The 19,008-nt window shown below is 38.7% G+C and overlaps 1 protein-coding gene across 4 annotated transcripts in view; it reads left to right on the top strand.

The window, feature by feature from the left end:
• Positions 1–10,400: 10,400 nt before the first annotated feature.
• Positions 10,401–19,008, top strand: part of RFC1 (replication factor C subunit 1) — an 84,122-nt gene continuing 75,514 nt past the window's right edge. For all 4 annotated transcript variants that reach the window (XM_033856944.2, XM_033856940.2, XM_033856939.2 and 1 more), the window contains exon 1: positions 10,401–10,723. In XM_033856944.2, the coding sequence (XP_033712835.1) occupies positions 10,721–10,723 (3 nt within the window). In that variant the 5' untranslated portion in view covers positions 10,401–10,720. The remainder of the gene's footprint in view (positions 10,724–19,008) is intronic.

The raw sequence follows: 19,008 nt of genomic DNA, 5'->3' as shown, positions 1-19,008 counted from the left end.
TCATCAGTTGTGGCTCACGGGCTCTAGAGCGCAGGCTCAGTAGTTGTGGCGCACGGGCTTAGTTGCTCCGCGGCATGTGGTATCTTCCCAGACCAGTGCTGAAACCCGGTCCCCTGCATTGGCAGGTGGATTCTCAACCACTGTGCCACCAGGGAAGCCGTCTATTTTCTTAATAATTTATTGTGAAACTCTTTCTATGTCAGTACACATGAATCTAGCTCAATGGTTTTCAATAGATGCATAATATTCCATGGCATATATGCACCTATATATTTTATTTATTTAACTATTTACAAACTGGTAAACATATAAGTTTTTCTATTTTTTCTATTACAAACAATTCTGCAATTAATAACCTTGAATCCATAACTTTGCATATGTGGGAGATACAAGAGATTTGCTAAAACTGGAGTTGTTGGGTTAAAGAGTATGTACATTTTCTATGTTCAGGGATATTTCCCAACTGCCTTCAGAAAGGCAGTAGATACTTTCAAGCTCCTACCATTAGTGCATGAGGGCCATTTTTCCCTATTTTCCTCAGTATTGGGTATTATCAATAGTTCTCTTTTTTGTCAATATGGTAAAAAAATGTCATTTCAGTTTTGTATTCATTTGGGTTTCTCTGATTACTAATATTTTCATATTTTTATTGGTCCTTTGAATTTCTTCTTCTGTGAGTTACCTTTTCATCTCCTTTGTTTACTTTCTTATTTTTTCTTTTTCTAAAGAATTAGAGGAGGAAGCTCATTTTATATAAAGTATTAAATCCCTTGTCCTATGTATATGTTGCAAATATTTTCTCCCAACGATCTAAGTCTTTTTAAAAACAGCTTTATTGAGATATAATCCCCATACCATAAAATTCATCCACTAAAAATATACAATTCAATAGTTTTTAGTATATTCAGAGTTGTGCAACCATTACCACAATCGATTTCAGAATATTACTGAACTTTGCTTTAAAATATTTACATGTGCAAAAGGCTTTCACTTTGTACAATCAAATTATTCATTTCCTTTTGGGTTTCTGGGCTAGGAAAGCGGTCCCCACTCCAAAATTGTAAAGATATTCTCCTATATATTGTTTTTAGTCCTTTTATAGTTTTGTTTTTCATGCGTGATCTTCTTAAAATTAATTTTTATTTTTATTAAGGTATTTGCTCCCATGTCCCCTCCCCTAATTTCAACTCTGTAGCTGTTTGTCTAGAATTTGTACATCACCACATCTGTATTTTGCATAATACTCAGGTACTGCTATCTGTCAATTCATTAGTTTTAGACTATCTATTGATGTCCTTTCATGGTAGATAAAGATTTAAGTTTCTGGTATCACCGTTTTCTGTTGGTTAAAAAAATTACCTTTTTGTTAAATTGATATCTAGAGTTTACATTATTTTTTACATAAATATAATTCATTGCAGAGTACTGTAGTATACTATGATTATGTTCTCTCTCTTTCTTTTTGTTTTTCTTATAGGTTAATAATTGCCTTGTTTTTCATTTGCTTAGTTGTCTGTACCTATTGCCAAGTTCCCACACCTGCCAATAGCTCTTAGTACAAGGTCAATCTCTTCTATTACTAGCTTCATTCTTTTTTCTTGGAGTTACTCCTCCTGCAGACCTTTGTTCCCCTCTATCTACTGATGCTCTGGGCCTGCACCATTCTGCCTCTTTGTCATTTTGGGACTTCCCTTTGCTGACAACTTAGGAATTCCTTTACCTTTTCCTAGTTTGGATTCCATTACATGAATCTCATTCTTTCATTTTTCCTGGTTTATTCCCTCCTTGTCATGGAGTAAATGTCCCAGTAGCTTTGTCCAGAGGGCACAGTGATGACAGCCTTTGCTACGCGTGTCTCCTAAGTGACACTGCTGCAGTCCAGACCGCTTGCCCTCTCTCTACACCTGGGGCACACCTGGGGATTCCCCTCCCTTTTCTTTTTCTGTGCTAGATTGCCTTTTTCTTTACCTGATATCTTCCTTTTCGTTTGCCCCCTCATTTTGATGAAGCACATTTTCTAGTAGTTTCCTGAAAAAAAGATACAGAGGGAATACATTTTGGAGGACGGGAGGGCGGATTTCATGTCTTCCACCCCCCCACCCCCACATTTGTTTGGTTGTTTGGCTGGTTTTAGACTTCTAGGTTGGGGATCATTTTCATATAAACTTTCGAAAGGAGACAGAGGTGATGCTTCCTGTGATGGTAGAAGCTGATGGGCCACTTCTAGTACCACTAGTAGTTGAAGCAGCCAGCTCCACGTTCCCCGGACTGACTCCAAATTCCTAAGGGTGGGAGGCCTTGGCAGTGGCAGGGGTCGTGAAAGCAGCAAGAGTAGTTGCAGTTTCCAAGTGTGACCTTAAAGCCAAAAGTCTAGCGATGGTGTCTGGCTTCATTTCTTAAACCTCTGCGTCTCCAACATATTAAGTACTAAATTCCTGTAAAAAACCAAAACAGTACTCTTTTCTGAATGAAATATCCAGAGTGATTTCTGCTTCCTATACTGTTGGTCAATAGATGAAATGTTCGTTTCTGTGATTATGTCTGTAAATACTCCATACATAGCTGTTCTGTATTCTGAATCGCTAGTTATTGGGAACCTAAATCTGTTTTTTGTTGTTTTTTGCTGACTCTCACTCATGGTGCTGGTGTTTGGTCGTCTTTGATTGTGAGTAGAGGCTTTGCCGTGGTGAGGAGGTGAACTATACAGATAGCTGAGGGAAGAGCACTCGGCAGAGAGTGAGTAGAGAGTGAAAAGTCCTTGAAGCAGACGCATGTCTGGCACCTTCAAGAAATAATGAAGAGGTCAGTGTGGCTGAGGTGGAATGACTGAGAGTAGTAGGCAGTAAGTATAGAGAGGTAATAGGGCCAGATGGTGCAGGGGAACAGGGAGGAATTTGTCTTATACCCTTAATGAGAAGAGGAGCATTAGAGAGTTTTCAGCAGAGAGTGACATAATCTAACTGACATTTGAAAAGAATCAGTCTGGTTGCTGGGTTCAGAGTGTACTGTGAGGGGAACAAAAGCTGAATCAGGGCAATCAGTCAAGAGATGATAACCAGGTGAGAGCTGATGGTGGCTTGGACCTGCATGGTACTGGTAGACGTAGTGAGATTTGTTAGGTTCTGGTTATGTTATTATTATTATTTTTTTTTTCTTTTGCGGTATGTGGGCCTCTCACTGTTGTGGCCTCTCCCGTTGCGGAGCACAGGCTCCGGACGCGCAGGCTCAGCAGCCATGGCTCACGGGCCCAGCCGCTCCGCGGCATGTGGGATCTTCCCAGACCGGGGCACAAACCCGTGTCCCCTGCATCGGCAGGCAGACTCTCAAGCACTGCACCACCAGGGAAGCCCTGGTTATGTTTTGAAGGTAGTACCAACAGAATTTGCTGATGGCTTGGATATGAGTGTCTGTGTGTGTGTGTGTGTGTGTGTCAGAGAGAGAGAGACAGAGAGACAGAGAGACAGAGAGAGACAAAGTAGGATTGCTTCAAAAATTTTTGACCTGAGCAAATGGTAGGATGCTATCAGTTGAGATGCAGGTTTGTGAGGGAAGATTAGGAGTGTAGTTTTGGACAGAGTAACTTTGATATGTCTATTAGACAGCCAAATGGAGATGTGAAGTTGGAAAATGGATATATAAATCTGAAGGTTACAGGAAAAATCAGCAGTTGATAGAAATTTGGAAGTGTCAGTATTTATATAGTATGTAAGTCTATGAGATTGGATGAAATCACCAGGCAGTGAGTATAGAAACAAGCCCTAGGGTAATCAAATATTAAAAGGACAGAAAATTAGGAGCAATGAACATAAGAGTCTGAGGACTGACTATTGACGAAAGAAGAAAACTAGGAGACTACAGATGTCCTTGAAACAAAGTGAAGAAAGTATTTCATCAAGAAATACTTCTCATGAAGAAATGTTTTGTTGAAATCATAAATATTTAAGTTCCAGGTTATTAATAATTTATTAATGTTATACCTTCAAGTTTTTTTTAAACAAATGATCTTTTTTTTTTTTTTTTCCTCTGGCACGCGGGCCTCTCACTGTTGTGGCCTCTCCCGTTGCGGAGCACAGGGAGAGGCCACAACAATTGGGCCTCTCCAATCTGTGACAGTTCCTCCATCTTTCATGGCTTTGCTTTCATGACCCTTCATAACTGTTGCTGAATCCTGGTCAGTTAATTTGTAGAAGGTCTCTCAGTTTTGGTCTGTTTAATGTTTCCTCATGATCAGATTTAGATTATGCACCCATGGTGCAAGAAGGGAAGAGAGGTGAAATTCAACTATAGTAATGGTTTCAACATACAGTAATGTTATGTTTTTGCAAATCATATTCTTAGACTAAAATAAACATTTTCTGAAAAATGTTTAGGGAATCCCAGGTATTAGTGATACTCTGTATTTACTTTACCAGTTATAATGCTTCCCACCATCCCGGAGCTAATGATAATATTTATAGAAAGGCATCAAACCAGGTAAAATATTTTAAAATAGAGTCCAAAGCACTTGACTTTGTCTTAAAGCAAGGTTAGCTCTTCCTATAGGAAGTAGCAATTTAAATGCATATGTTAAAAGTATTGTTTACATCCTTTTTGTGGCAATGAATCATACGTCATATGAATAAGATTTTGCTGTATATTTTACGGAAGATGAGAATTTATGGGAATTCCTTTTTCATGCGTCTTTTCTATTCTGACTTGTGTTCATTTACAAGATTTTTTTTTTAACCTCTAATATACACTACTCTGTATAAACAGTGATTACATTCAATTCTGTTTAAACTGCATGTTGAGAAAGATGACCCGTGAGATTTCAAGGAAGTTCAAAAATGTTTTTATTGCAAACTTTGTTGAAATATGAATAATAATTCTAGGTGTATCTTATTATAGAAGCTCAGATTCTCAAGAGTCTTAAAGGTCTATAATATCCAAGTATGTGGTCATTCTTACTATAGCAGCAGTTCTCAAATAACTTATTGTAGTTTCCTTTATTTGCTACGCCTCACATTATTCCTATGAAACAACAAAAAAATTCTAGAATTACTTTGATTTGTAGGACTTGGAGAATGAAAGATTAGCCTAATCGTAAAATCTACCATAGCTACAAAATACTGTTGGCATTCCTGTTACTCTGTCTATAAACACCTTTAAAATTGCCAATGAATATTTTAGGGAGTTAATTCACAATTTGAGATACATTACATATATAATCAAATGTGTATGTCAATAGTAAAGTTATATGCTTTTTGTTAAATTTTCTTTTTTAAATGTAAATGTTTCTTCTAACTTAAGTGAAGAGACTGATTTATTAATGTAACAAACTTTATTATTTGTAAAATATCATCAGTCAAGTTTATATAAATTTAGATTACTCAAGAATAATCATATTAATGATTGACCATATTAATATGATTAATATGATAATCTTAATTCATCCAAGAATTAAGATAAATGACATAGTGCTTAATTTCTTAAGTCCACTTTAATGGTGACAGATTATGACTTAATGATTATATTCATAAATGGATTACAAGGTCAACATCATTGTTCTGGATCTCTGCAGGTATCACAAACACAGAAAAGGACAAGCTGCCTAATGGATTGTTTTCTATAAGGAAAATGTTCCAGTAAACCCTGACAAAGCAGGACATGCTAATATTTATCTAGAGGGCAGAAAGTCACATTTGTTGTTGCACAGTGAAAATTCGATTGATTTCTGCCGATTTATAAAAGTCTATGTGAAAGACAATGTAACTATTGTGCTCTTGAAAAGCATTTCCAAGTGACTCCAAGTAAAGAGTTATTCCCATCACACAGATAAGTTAACTAAGGCACAGGCATTAATGCTGAGAATTTATACTGCCCTTTGCAATTGTTTTTCACTTATATATGGCAGTAGTTAGTTAGATTATAAAGAATGACCAAAATTCAAGTCATGCGCTTTCTAACACACAGCTTTTGAGTCATTTTGGGGAGGGCAATGATTTAACTCCCTGTATATGTTATGGAAAGAGAACCAATTATTATTCGCTTAATCCAACTATTCACACATTTAGAAACATACTAGTAGAGATGTCACTGTCAATATTCTAACTTTTCAGGTAAAGAGTTCTTCAGGGAATGTCAACAATTCTTCTACCAGTGATATATCCCTAAGTGGAGGAGGGAAAGAGATCCCTAACTTTCACAAAATTGGCTTTGTTTGAAGCCCTTTCTTTTAAGGATTAAGAGAAGGCCAGTGAGCATCAGGTGATCAGATCCAATACATAATATATCCCTTAAGATGGGTCTTCTCTGTGATAGGTCTCAAACCATTATTAAAAGAAAAAAATATTTAAAAATATTTTAGGCTTTTAGAGATGCCCTTAATTCTGGAAACTGCAGTATTTATTCAATTGCTGTGTTATGTTACCAGTGTTACTCTACAAAAGAATTATTGGTCTTATTTATTCATCAGCTGGTTTCAGAAACATTTATACCAAGAAGAGCTGAACTAAGGAAAGCATGAGTAAGGAAAACATGAGCAGACAGTTTTTATGAAAATACTTTCAAGAAAACATGCAAGGAATCTTTGTTAGCTAATGTTTACATCACCGAAAAATGACTTTCTGGGCTTCTCTAAAAAAACTATCTAAAAATCAACAGCCCTGTTTTGTTGTATTCTTTCTTTGTGTATCCTCAGTTTCTTAGAGATGCATTATTGTAGTCTTTCAGTTAATAGTGAGAGATGGGGAACTTCCCTGGTGGTCCAGTGGTTAAGACTCTGCACTTCCACTGCAGGGGGCACGGGTTCCATCGCTGGTCGGGGAATTAATACCGCTTGACACAGCCAAAACCCCCCCCCCCCCCGAGAGATGGGAGTAGTTATGACCTATTATCATTTTATTCTCATTGTTGAAGAAAGGCCACACAGAGATGGAAGGGGCTGGTTTTTTGCCTGGAATAAATTCAAATTAGACACTGTTATAGACTAGTGCCCTGTAAAGGTTAAAATCCAGATGCAGTTATTATGCAGAAACAAACCTAACAGGAGACTCTGCTGCTCTCCTACAGACAAATTAAAAAAAAATCATGTTTGGTAATCTTTTCAGCACTCTTCATATTTCTCTGCCATGGGAAACCAATGAGTATCATATTTTGCCACAAAACACATAGCAATCTTTTTTTTTCTTTTTTTGGCCATAAAATACAAAGTGTAAAATGATGGGATCATAGCAATCTTTTGGCCTGAAGTCTCATGAAGTCTTTCTTTATAGCACTTACCTTATCTGAAAATACAGAATTTATTTTTGTCTACTTACTTATTTTTCTCTTTTCCTCAAAAATATGAACTTTAGGGAAGCTGGGACTGTCTGTCTTGTTTACTATGGTTTCCCAGCATGCACATAAAAAAGTGCCGACACACAGCAGATGTTCAATAAATATTTGTTGAATGATGCATCAAAATCACCACAGTGGAGAAAATAAGCATGAATATTCTGTTCCTGCTTATTTTTTGTTACACTTTGGGTTCTTTAAAACATTTCTGTTTATCTATTACTTTACAACAATCTACCCCAAACTTAGTACCTTAAAAGAACAATAATCTTATTATGCTCACACTACTGTGGGTCAGAGAATTTAGGCAAGCCTTGACTAGATGATTTTTCTACTCTACGTAGTGCTGACTGGGGTCACTTAGTGGAATTCGACTAGCAGCTGGTATGGTGGGTCCAAGATGGTTTCACTTACAAGCCTGGTACCTGGTGGAGATGGCTGTAAGCCTGGGCTCAACTGGCCCCTTCTCCTGCTTTACATGGTGGCTCAGGGCTTCAAGAGAGCAAGATGAGAGTTGCTGGTCCTCTTAAAGCTTACATTTGGAACCGTCATAGTATCATTCCCACCATATTCTTAGATCAAATCAGTCACAGGTCAGCCCACATTTGGGGAGAAGTATCAAAGCATATACAGCCGTTTTAAATCTGGAACATTAAAAAAAATTTTTATTTTATTTATTTATTTATTTATGGCTGTGTTGGGTCTTTGTTGCTGTGCATGGACTTTCTCTAGTTGCAGCGAGTGGGGGCTACTCCTCGCTGTGGTGCGCAGGCCTCTCACTGTGGCAGCCCCGCCTCTCGTGGAGTGCGGGCTCCAGGCGCCCGGACCCCAGCAGTTGTGGCACGCGGGCTCCGTAGTTGTGGCTCATGGGCTCAGTAGCTGTGGCTCGCGAGCTCAGTAGTTGTGGTGCACAGGCCTAGCCTCTCCGCGGCATGTGGGATCCTCCCTGACCAGGGCTCGAACCCATGTGCCCTGCATTGGCAGGCGGATTCCTAACCACCGCACCACCAGGGAAGTCCTGGTACATTTTTGAGATAGAATATTTCCAAGTAAATGTTCCTAAAGAGAGCTCCCCTGGTGGCGCAGTGGTTGAGAGTCCGCCTGCCGATGCAGGGGACACGGGTTCGTGCCCTGGTCAGGGAGGATCCCACATGCCGCGGAGAGGCTGTGCCCGTGAGCCATGGCCGCTGAGCCTGCGCATCCGGAGCCTGTGCTGCACAACGGGAGAGACTGCAACAGTGAGAGACCCGTGTACCGCAAAAAAAAAAAAAAAAAAAATGTTCCTAAAGAAAACAATCCAATGCCACGGGGCAACAAAGCCCGTGCGCCACAATTACTGTGCTTTAGAGCCCACGCGCCACAACTACTGAAGCCTGTGGGCCTAGAACCCGTGCTCTGCAATAAGAGAAGCCACTGCAATGAGAAGCCCGCTCACTGCAGTGAAGAGTATTCCCCGCTCACCGCAACTAGAGAAAACCCTTGTGCAGCAACAAAGACCCAACGCAGCCAAAAATAAATAAATAAACACACAAATAAATAAATAAATTTATTGAGGAAAAAAGAAAACAATCCAACAAATTCAGTTCAGTATCTTTCTGGAAGTTATAGTCTTCTGACTTAATTCTCACCTGAATTCAAGAAAGGCTTCAAAATACTAAAAAAGGAATGCAAAAGTTTAAAGTAATATAATGTAAAAGATATGTAAAACATTTAATATACATCTTATTTGCTTATTTATAACACAATGAACATTGTAAATTGGTTTAGGTTCTCTTAAGTTATAGGCAAAAATTTATGTGATGTGTCTGCTATGTACAGTTTTCTGGGGAGTAGCTTCGTAGATTATTGATTTCTCAAAGGATCTAATGACTCCCCTCCTCCCCAATCAAGTATTTTCCTGAGTAAAATTATGGTGTAGATAAGTTCATTTTTGGAACCATCTCTCTTGATAATACCTAACCTTGTGTAATAATAATGATAATAGCTGACTTAAAAAAAAAGATTATTATCTGCTTATGTGCCAGGAGCAGTTTCATAACCTTATGAAGAACATAGTACTATTATCCTTGTTTTACAGTTGAGGAAACTTGAGGCATAGTAACTTGCCCATGGTTACATAATTAGCATGTGGTGGGGCTAGGAACCCTAGCATATTGGCTTCCGAGAGTCCCATGCAATGAGGCCCTGTTCATAAGCTGTAGTTTACTCCTTTGTAAATTGGGGATAATAATAGTAGCCAGTGTCATTGTGGGTATTAGACGAGTTAAACTGGGATAGTCCATAGCTGCATGCCTGGCACATACGACAGTGGGCAGTTAATAAATAGGAGCTCTCCATGCTTAGCCTCTGTTTTATTCCTGAAGACTTTGCTATCTTTCACTGTAGAGATATGGGTGTGATAAAATGCAAGACGGAACAGGGGGTGGGTGGATAAGGATTTGAAAGTCTAGGGCCAAAGCTGGAGATATTGCTCTTCCCATTAAACTCCTTAAGGCCTCATGTCTTCTCTTAAAATTGTATGCAAATGTCACATGCTATTCCACAGTTCAGTTGCTTATCTATTAATATAAAACTTGTTTACTCCAAAGCTTTCGGGATCATTGTTCTTCTAGGGAGAAGATGTACCTTGTTTATGTCTTGGTTTCACACACCCCTTGGAGGGACTCAGCCACGCAGGTTTGGGAATTTGGAGGCCTAGATTCCCAGCTAGGACCCTTAGCTTGTTTGGGCCTTATATTTTTCACTTATAAAATGGTGTGGGTAGTAATGACTATTTTATCAAAGTCTTTTTTGCCCTGGAATTATACAACATAAAATTGTCCTAAATGTGTTTTCAAACTGTGGGTCTCCACTTAAAAGTAGGCGAAAAGACCAATTCGACTGGTCAAACATTAAAAAAAAAAATCGGGGTAAGTACTGTTTGGTGAAATTTTTGTTTCAGAATAGATATTAAAAAGTAATATGTGAAACGTATACCTAAAAGGTGTCTTACTTTGGCTGGTAATAGAAACATTTTAAAGCTACATTTAAAGGAGGGGGGCATTGCATTCTCTAAACGTGCCCGCCCTCGGGGGAAATCAATCTCAGAACCTCCCCACTTGAGAGGCCCTTAGAGAAGCGGAAGACGCAAATCTGGGCGCGGTCCTGGGCCCTGCCTCTCCTCGCGATTGCGGCGGCCTACGGGTCTCGGGGGCTGCACCTGGGCCCACGTGGCATCTCCCGCCTCCCGCCTCCCGGCCTGGGCCCACAGGAAGCTGCGCACCTCGTGACGTCATCACAGGGCGCCGCTGCCTCGACCTCCTTCCACTTCGCGGGAGAAGTTGTTGGCGCGAATGGATCCCGAGTCGCGGTAACGGATTCCCCAGCCGGCCGGCCTGCCCGCCCGCGCCTTCATCCGTGGGCTGCAATGGTGAGCCCCCGGGGGAGGCTATGCGACCAGGGGGCTGGGGAGAGTTTGCAGGCTGGGCGTGGACCTGGCATTCCTGGCATGGAGGGTCGGGGAGGATCGCGATGCGTGGCTTCGGAGGGGAGCGAAGGCAAGAAAGGGGCCACAAACTAGGCACTGGTCTCACAGCTTTCCTTGCACCGCGGGCTTCAGCTCTCAGCCGCAGCCAGCGCTCAGGGCTCTTGGTGCTGCGCAGCAGTTTTTTCCACTCGTGGGGGAAGGGAGAAAGGAAGGGAGTAATGAAGGTGATTTGGGGGCTCAGCGGTACAGTTGCTTTTCCTGTTCAGTGTTGCCTCGAACCTCGGTTTGAGTCCTGCCTAAAGCGTTGACTTCAGGCTTTGGGTCTCGAAGGAGAAGAATGTAACAGACTTTCCTTTCTAATGAAAAAGTTGTCTTAGGCCTTCAACTTTCATGATTAACAGCTCAGCGAAATGCTCATCACAGAGCCGTTTTGAAATCGATGGCATGAGAAGGATGTTTTATTTTGTTTAGATGAATTCATAGAAATCAAAGGGATAACACGGTTTACCAGGAGAAAAAACAAAAAACCTGGTAGAAACAGCTGTAATGCATTTGACAGCTGTCATCGCTTATCACCTGATGTTAAAAGTAATCTTTAAAAAAAACCCTTCAGTGCATTATACCACCTCCCTATAATGATCAAAATTGCATTTTGGACTTCAGGCACTATGGTAATTGTGTAAAGTTCATGAGATTTGGAGTCTTGAAGGTGAGAGTGAGGCAATGTTTTGGTCTTGCTCTCCCATTTAATGGTTAAGTGGTTCTGATTAAGTAAATATCTTAACTTTAAGCTCTTAAATCCTCTGTTTCCTTACCTGTAAAAGGGGGGAAATATAGCTGCCTTAAGTGATTGTCTTGAGCATTAAACAAGATAATAAATGTAAAGCTTCTGTTCTGTTTCCTGGCATGTGGTAGGAAGTATACAACTACGTTACTAATGATCTAATTTTCTCAGGAAGGACTCTATGAAACATTACAAAGAGTTTTAAGGGACATCAAAGATGCCTCTGATGTTGTCAGTTATGGTGAACAACAGCTTATTTATTCAACTTTTGATTATTCAGTTACTTTAAATGATTGGTTCTTTTCCCTCTTAGTACTCCTGTTCATAGTGCATAGGAAAAATAAAGCCCTTCTCAGAAAACAAGTGGGGAAAAGGTTCTATAAAGTACATAAGAGTTTTGGATTATATTAGTGTTTAATTTAGTCCTTCTGTCTTGTAGTACAAAAATTAGCAGAAGCCTAGACCAGAATTCTGTTCAACCTATGCTTATTGAACACCTATGCACAAGTTATATTGTACAGTAGTTCTTAACTTTTGCTTGGGTCACAGCTTTCTTTGATGTTGTGGTGAATGGTATGCAAGTTTTCTGCCCACAGAAATACATATGGATACATACACACCATTTTAGGGGATTTGCATATCTTCTGAAGCCCTTCTACAGGTGCAGGGTTAGCAACTCTTGCCCTGGGAGCTGCATCTTTTTCTCAAATCTTTTCCAATTAAAGTTATCAAAGGAATAACATACTGTATATCCACAAAACGGAATACTACGCAACCATTAAAAAGGAGAAAACTTTATGCCCTGATGTGAAACAGTTGCCAAGATAAGTGAAAAAAGAAGGTGCAGGACAATATGTAAAGTATGCTACCAGTTTATGTAGGAAAGGAGAGAAAAGAATATGCCTATTTTGCTTGAAGATGTGAAGGATACACAAGGAACTAACTGATAACATTTGTTGCCTCTAAAGATGGGAAATGTGTGTCTGAGAGGCATGGTGGGAGGGAGACATTTCACCCATTTGAATTTTTGAACCATGTGAATATAATGTCTGTTAAAGGAATCGAAATGAAATTAAAATAAACAGAATAAAAAGTAGCCATGTAAATGATTTGAATTGCTACGAGGATTTAATTATTTGCTCAAAATGTGAATAAAACTTGAAAGATGCCGTTTTTAAGAAATCAACATATATAATTCATTGGCTGGCATAGTTATTTATTGAAAATATGCATAAGTTTGAATTAAACATGCATGAGACTTAAGGGAAAGCCTTTTTGAAGAGCTGTCAAAGAGAGTCTGACTACATCTAAGCTGCTTCATTGCAGCATTCTGGGGGAGACCTTTCACATTGTAGTTTACTATGTGAATGATCTCCCGGAGCAGTGTTGTCACCGTTTTATAATGTGTTGGGTTTTTGTTGCTGCGCGCGGGCTTTGTCTAGTTGTGGCGAGTGGGGGGCGACTCTTCGTTGTGGCGCGCGGGCTTCTCATTGCAGTGGCTTCTCTTGTTGCAGAGCATGGGCTCTAGGCACGCGGGCTTCAGTAGTTGTGGCACCTGGGCTCAGTAGCTGTGGCTTGTGGGCTCTAGAGCGCTGGCTCAGTAGTTGTGGTGCACGGGCTTAGTTGCTCTGCGGCATGTGGGATCTTCCCTCGAACCCGTGTCCCCTGCGTTGGCAGGCAGATTCTTAACCACTGCGCCACCAGGGATGTCCTGGAATTGTTTTCTTAATTTCATTTCTGGATTGTTCATTGCAAAAGTATAGAAATATAATTGGTTTTAGTATATTGATCTTGTGTCATGCAACCTTGGAGAACACATTTTGTAGTTCTAATAGTTTTTTAGTGAATTCCTTAGGATTTTCTCCATTTAAGATCGTTTCATCGGCAAATGAAGATAATTTTTCTTCTTCCTGTCCAATCTAGGTGCCCCTTTTATAATTTATTTTTTGCCTAATTAGTTTTTTTTTTTTTTTTTGGCCACAGTGTTGAATAGGAGTGGCAAGAAGGATCTGTCTTCTTCCTGACCTTAAGGGACTACATTCTAACAAATTACCTGTTGTTTTTAAAGTATAATATAATTTTAACTATTTTAAAATTATTTCATTTCTCTCTTCTGTGCTGCTATCAATATACAATATTAGTCAGATGTATAATTTTGCATTTAAGTGGTTTTAAAGATAAAAGATTTTTACATTTGGATAGGTTTTGTGAAGTGTGTTGGTGATAATCAATTTCTGCTTGTGGATTTGGTGGAGGACTTAAAAATATTAATCAGAAATATTTATATTTCTTTACTTTCAAAATAGAGAAGTAAAGCCAAAATGTAATATTTTGGTAGCTACCCCACAGAGCACTGCAGTACTTATTTTGCATAAAATCCTGTACTTGTCAAAGTAAGTGAACACGGTGGCATGATTTGCTTTCTCTTTGCATTTTTGGTAGGCACAAACAACTTGTTGGTTGGTTGAGCCCATTAGCAGTGGAAAAAAGTTATAAGAGCTGTTTGGTTATACTTCAAAGTTGATATATATCAGCTTTTGTACTTTGACTTTTTAAAGTTAAAAGGTCATTATGATGGCTTACTTTGTGCAGGTTTAGGAGTATTTACTGCAAAAAAATTTTTTTCATCTCTATTAATAGATTTATAATCAACCAAGTTAGAAAATTCTAAAAAATGCATGATTTTTTTGAGTACCAGCGAGGTCTGGTACTTTGTTTTGACTTATGCATATTAAAATTGCATTTGGGTTGCCTGATAGGCGATGCTTCTCTTTAATAGTGTTGTAGAATTGTTAGTTACACCTTAGGGTAGGAGAGTGCAATAAATCTTTTTTTTTTTTTTTTTTTTTTTGCTTACACTTAAGAGCATTTAAATTTCAAAACTTTTACTAGAAAATGCCTTGTCATTCACAGTTTTTTCATCTGTGAATTAAAGTTAAAGAATGTCATAGATTTGTTCTGTGGATTAAATTAATTTTTTTAAGTGTTTAAATCATTGTCTGGCACAGAGTAAGTCCTATTTAAGGGTTTGTTAAAAAAGTAAATAAATGAAGCCCTAAATCAGGGCACTGGCAACAGAAATAGAGGAAAGAAGACAGCAGTATTTGGGAGATTAGGTTGGGTTGGTTGATTAGGTGGAGGGTCAGAATGAGGAGGAAAAACAGTGCTCATTTTTCTGTTTTTGGTTAATGGTGGTGCTATGCATTGAGGAGGGAAATAAAGAGAGAGAAGCAAGCCTCTAAAATATGGACTTAGTTTTGGACGTTATGAGCTGGAGGCACCTTTGGGGCATTTGGTAGGAGTGGAGATGACAGACTATCGGCTACATGGATATGGAGCTCAGAGGTCTTGAGTCGAGACAAGATTTAGCAGGTAGCAGTGTGTTTTTAAGTGGTACTGACGTTGAGATGGATGTGAGTTAGCTTGTGAATATGTGAATCAGAAGTTTTTAACTTAGGGTTCATGGAGAGCCATTAATAGGCTTCAGGAAAAAGCCCTGAAGAAGAGGAAGTATTATACTAAAAGTGAAAGTGTTTTTGCTTTTTGTAGCCACAATATTGTAATATGACAAGAGAGTACTATATGATAGAAGTAATAATACACAATAAGTGTTAATACCCACTTAAAGTTTCTTAAAACAAAGTGCAATAGGTAAAGTGATGGCAAAAAAATTAGTCTCAAATAAAGATTATTTTAATACACAATCTTTAAAAACAAATTTACCATGAATTTCATTTTACATAATTAAGAACGTCTCTTTCTGAGCCCAGGTGTGAAGGTCAGTGACCTTAGGAATAACCACTCATGTGTTCAACCATTATTAATTAAGCATCTGCTTATCTGAGCTGTTGGCCCTGTACTTGAGATACAGAGGTGAGTAAGCTAGACAGGCCTGCTGTATGGAACTTACAGCAATGTTTTCAAACTCAGATTACTATGACTATCAAAAGTATCTCCTACTAATCATTTTGGGACCCATTTCAGGTGTTGCTTCTTTTGGTCAACTGTCCCTGAGGCTCTCTGTGTTAGGGGCTCCTGGTGCTCTTACAGTTTTGTGATTTAGCTCTGTCTTAGCACTGTTTTGTATTTAATTCTTTATATATTAATTTATCTCCCAGGTAGCCTCATGAGGGCATTTTCCTGTTTGTGTTCACACAAGGACCAAATGTATCAGGAATAATGAGAATGGAAAGGCCATATTGCTAGTTGTGGAGTATGGCTACTTTTGCATAGATCCTTAGAATTATGGTAAAACTATGAGGGAGCAGTCATGGTCAAGTAGAGAACTATGAAAGGGATTTGTAGTCAGAGGACTAGGTTCCATTCTGTTGTGTCATCTCTTCTAATCCCCACAGGAATCCTGTGGAGTAAGTGGCATTACGAGGAAAGTAAGCGCCAGAGAAATTAAGTAATTCATCCCAAGTGTCTGGAAGTAAGTGGCAAAACTGACAAAAAGCTTTTTTTTGTCTGACTTAATTCCACTTACTTACCTATAAAATGGAGATAAATCATTCTATTTGCCTTTATACCTCACAGAAACATCAGAAGAGGTAAATCTATGTCCAGTAGCTGTAAGTAAAAGTGTGAAAAACTTAACTTGTTACTATTAGCTGTGTGTGCTAAAATTTGTTTTAATTTTTATGTAATTTTTGCCTAAATCTTTTGTCTTATTTGAACTGACCTGTTCAATTAGTAACTATTAAAAAAGAAAGTAAGAAGAGTGAATTACTACTCTCTTTTGGTTCCCGAAATAAAACTATTTCTTTCACCATTTCCTTTAGAAATGAAATTACTGGGACAAAGGGTATGCACATTTAAAATTTTGATAGATATTGTTAGATTGTCTTGGAAAGGTTATACCAATTTTTACTTTTTTTTTTTAACATCTTTATTGGAGTATAATTGCTTTACAATGGTGTGTTAGTTTCTGCTTTATAACAAAGTGAATCAGTTATACATATACATATGTTCCCATATCTCTTCCCTCTTGCGTCTCCCTCCCTCCCACCCTCCCTATCCCACCCGTCTAGGTGGTCACGAAGCACCGAGCTGATCTCCTTGTACTATGCGGCTGCTTCCCACTAGCTATCTATTTTACGTTTGGTAGTGTATATATGTCCATGCCACTCTCTCGCTTTGTCACAGCTTACCCTTCCCCCTCCCCATATCCTCAAGTCCATTCTCTAGTAGGTCTGTGTTTTTATTCCTGTCTTAGCCCTAGGTTCTTCATGACATTTTTTCCCTTAAATTCCATATATATGTGTTAGCATACGGTATTTGTCTTTCTCTTTCTGAATTACTTCACTCTGTATGACAGACTCTAGGTCCATCCACCTCATTACAAATAGCTCAATTTCGTTTCTTTTTATGGCTGAGTAATATTCCATTGTATATATGTGCCACATCTTCTTTATCCATTCATCTGATGATGGACACTTAGGTTGTTTCCATCTCTGGGCTCTTGTAAATAGAGCTGCAATGTACGTTTTGGTACATGACTCTTTTTGAATTATGGTTTTCTCAGGGTATATGCCCAGTAGTGGGATTGCTGGGTCATATGGTAGTTCTATTTGTAGTTTTTTAAGGAACCTCCATACTGTTCTCCATAGTGGCTGTACCAATTCACATTCCCACCAACAGTGCAAGAGTGTTCCCTTTTCTCCACACCCTCTCCAGCATTTATTGTTTCTAGATTTTTTGATGATGGCCATTCTGACTGGTGTGAGATGATATCTCATTGAAGTTTTGATTTGCATTTCTGTAATGATTAGTGATGTCGAGCATTCTTTCATGTGTTTGTTGGCAGTCTGTATACCTTCTTTGGAGGAATGTCTATTTAGGTCTTCTGCCCATTTTTGGATTGGGTTGTTTGTTTTTTTGTTATTGAGCTGCATGAGCTGCTTGTAAATTTTGGAGATTAATCCTTTGTCAGTTGCTTCATTTGCAAATATTTTCTCCCATTCTGAGGCTTGTCTTTTGGTCTTGTTTATGGTTTCCTGTGCTGTGCAAAAGCTTTGCAGTTTCATTAGGTCCCATTTGTTTATTTTTGTTTTTATTACCATTTCTCTAGGAAGTGGGTCAAAAAGGATCTTGCTGTGATTTATGTCAGAGGGTTCTGCCTATGTTTTCCTCTAAGAGTTTGATAGTTTCTGGCCTTACATTTAGGTCTTTAATCCATTTTGAGCTTATTTTTGTGTATGGTGTTAGGGAGTGATCTAATCTCATACTTTTACATGTACCTATCCAGTTTTCCCAGCACCACTTATTGAAGAGGCTCTCCTTTCTCCACTGTACATTCCTGCCTCCTTTATCAAAGATAAGGTGACCATATGTGCGTGGGTTTATCTCTGGGCTTTCTATCCTGTTCCATTGATCTATCTTTCTGTTTTTATGCCAGTACCATACTGTCTTGATTACTGTAGCTTTGTAGTATAGTCTGAAGTCAGGGAGCCTGATTCCTCCAGCTCCGTTTTTCGTTCTCAAGATTGCTTTGGCTATTTGGGGTCTTTTGTGTTTCCATACAAATTGTGAAATTTTTTTGTTCTAGTTCTGTGAAAAATGCCAGTGGTAGTTTGATAGGGATTGCATTGAATCTGTAGATTGCTTTGGGTAGTAGAGTCATTTGCACAATGTTGATTCTTCCAATCCAAGAACATGGTATATCTCTCCATCGATTTGTATCATCTTTAATTTCTTTCATCAGTGTCTTATAATTTTCTGCATACAGGTCTTTTGTCTCCTTAGGTAGGTTTATTCCTAGATATTTTATTCTTTCTGTTGCAGTGGTAAATGGGAGTGTTTTCTTGATTTCACTTTCAGATTTTTCATCATTAGTGTATAGGAATGCCAGAGATTTCTTTGCATTAATTTCGTGTCCTACTACTTTACCAAATTCATTGATTAGCTCTAGTAGTATTCTGGTAGCATCTTTAGGATTCTCTATGTATAGTATCACGTCATCTGCAAACAGTGACAGCTTTACTTCTTCTTTTCCGATTTGGATTCCTTTTATTTCCTTTTCTTCTCTGATTGCTGTGGCTAAAACTTCCAAACTATGTTGAATAAGAGTGGTGAGAGTGGGCAACCTTGTCTTGTTCCTGATCTTAGTGGAAATGCTTTCAGTTTTTCACCATTGAGGATGATATTGGCTGTGGGTTTGTCATATATGGCCTTTATTATGTTGACAAAAGTTCCCTCTGTGCCTACTTTCTGGAGGATTTTTATCATAAATGGGTGTTGAATTTTGTCAAAAGTTTTCTCTGCATCTATTGAGATGACCATACGGTTTTTCTCCTTCAATTTGTTAATATGGTGTATTACATTGATTGATTTCCGTATATTGAAGAATCCTTGCATTCCTGGAATAAACCCCACTTGATCATGGTGTATGATTCTTTTAATGTGCTGTTGGATTCTGTTTGCTAGTATTTTGTTGAGGATTTTT

Source organism: Tursiops truncatus, chromosome 5, assembly GCF_011762595.2.
Source record: "Tursiops truncatus isolate mTurTru1 chromosome 5, mTurTru1.mat.Y, whole genome shotgun sequence".
In the NCBI taxonomy this organism is placed as follows: Eukaryota; Metazoa; Chordata; class Mammalia; order Artiodactyla; family Delphinidae; genus Tursiops; species Tursiops truncatus.
This window is presented reverse-complemented; position numbering and strand designations above follow the sequence as displayed.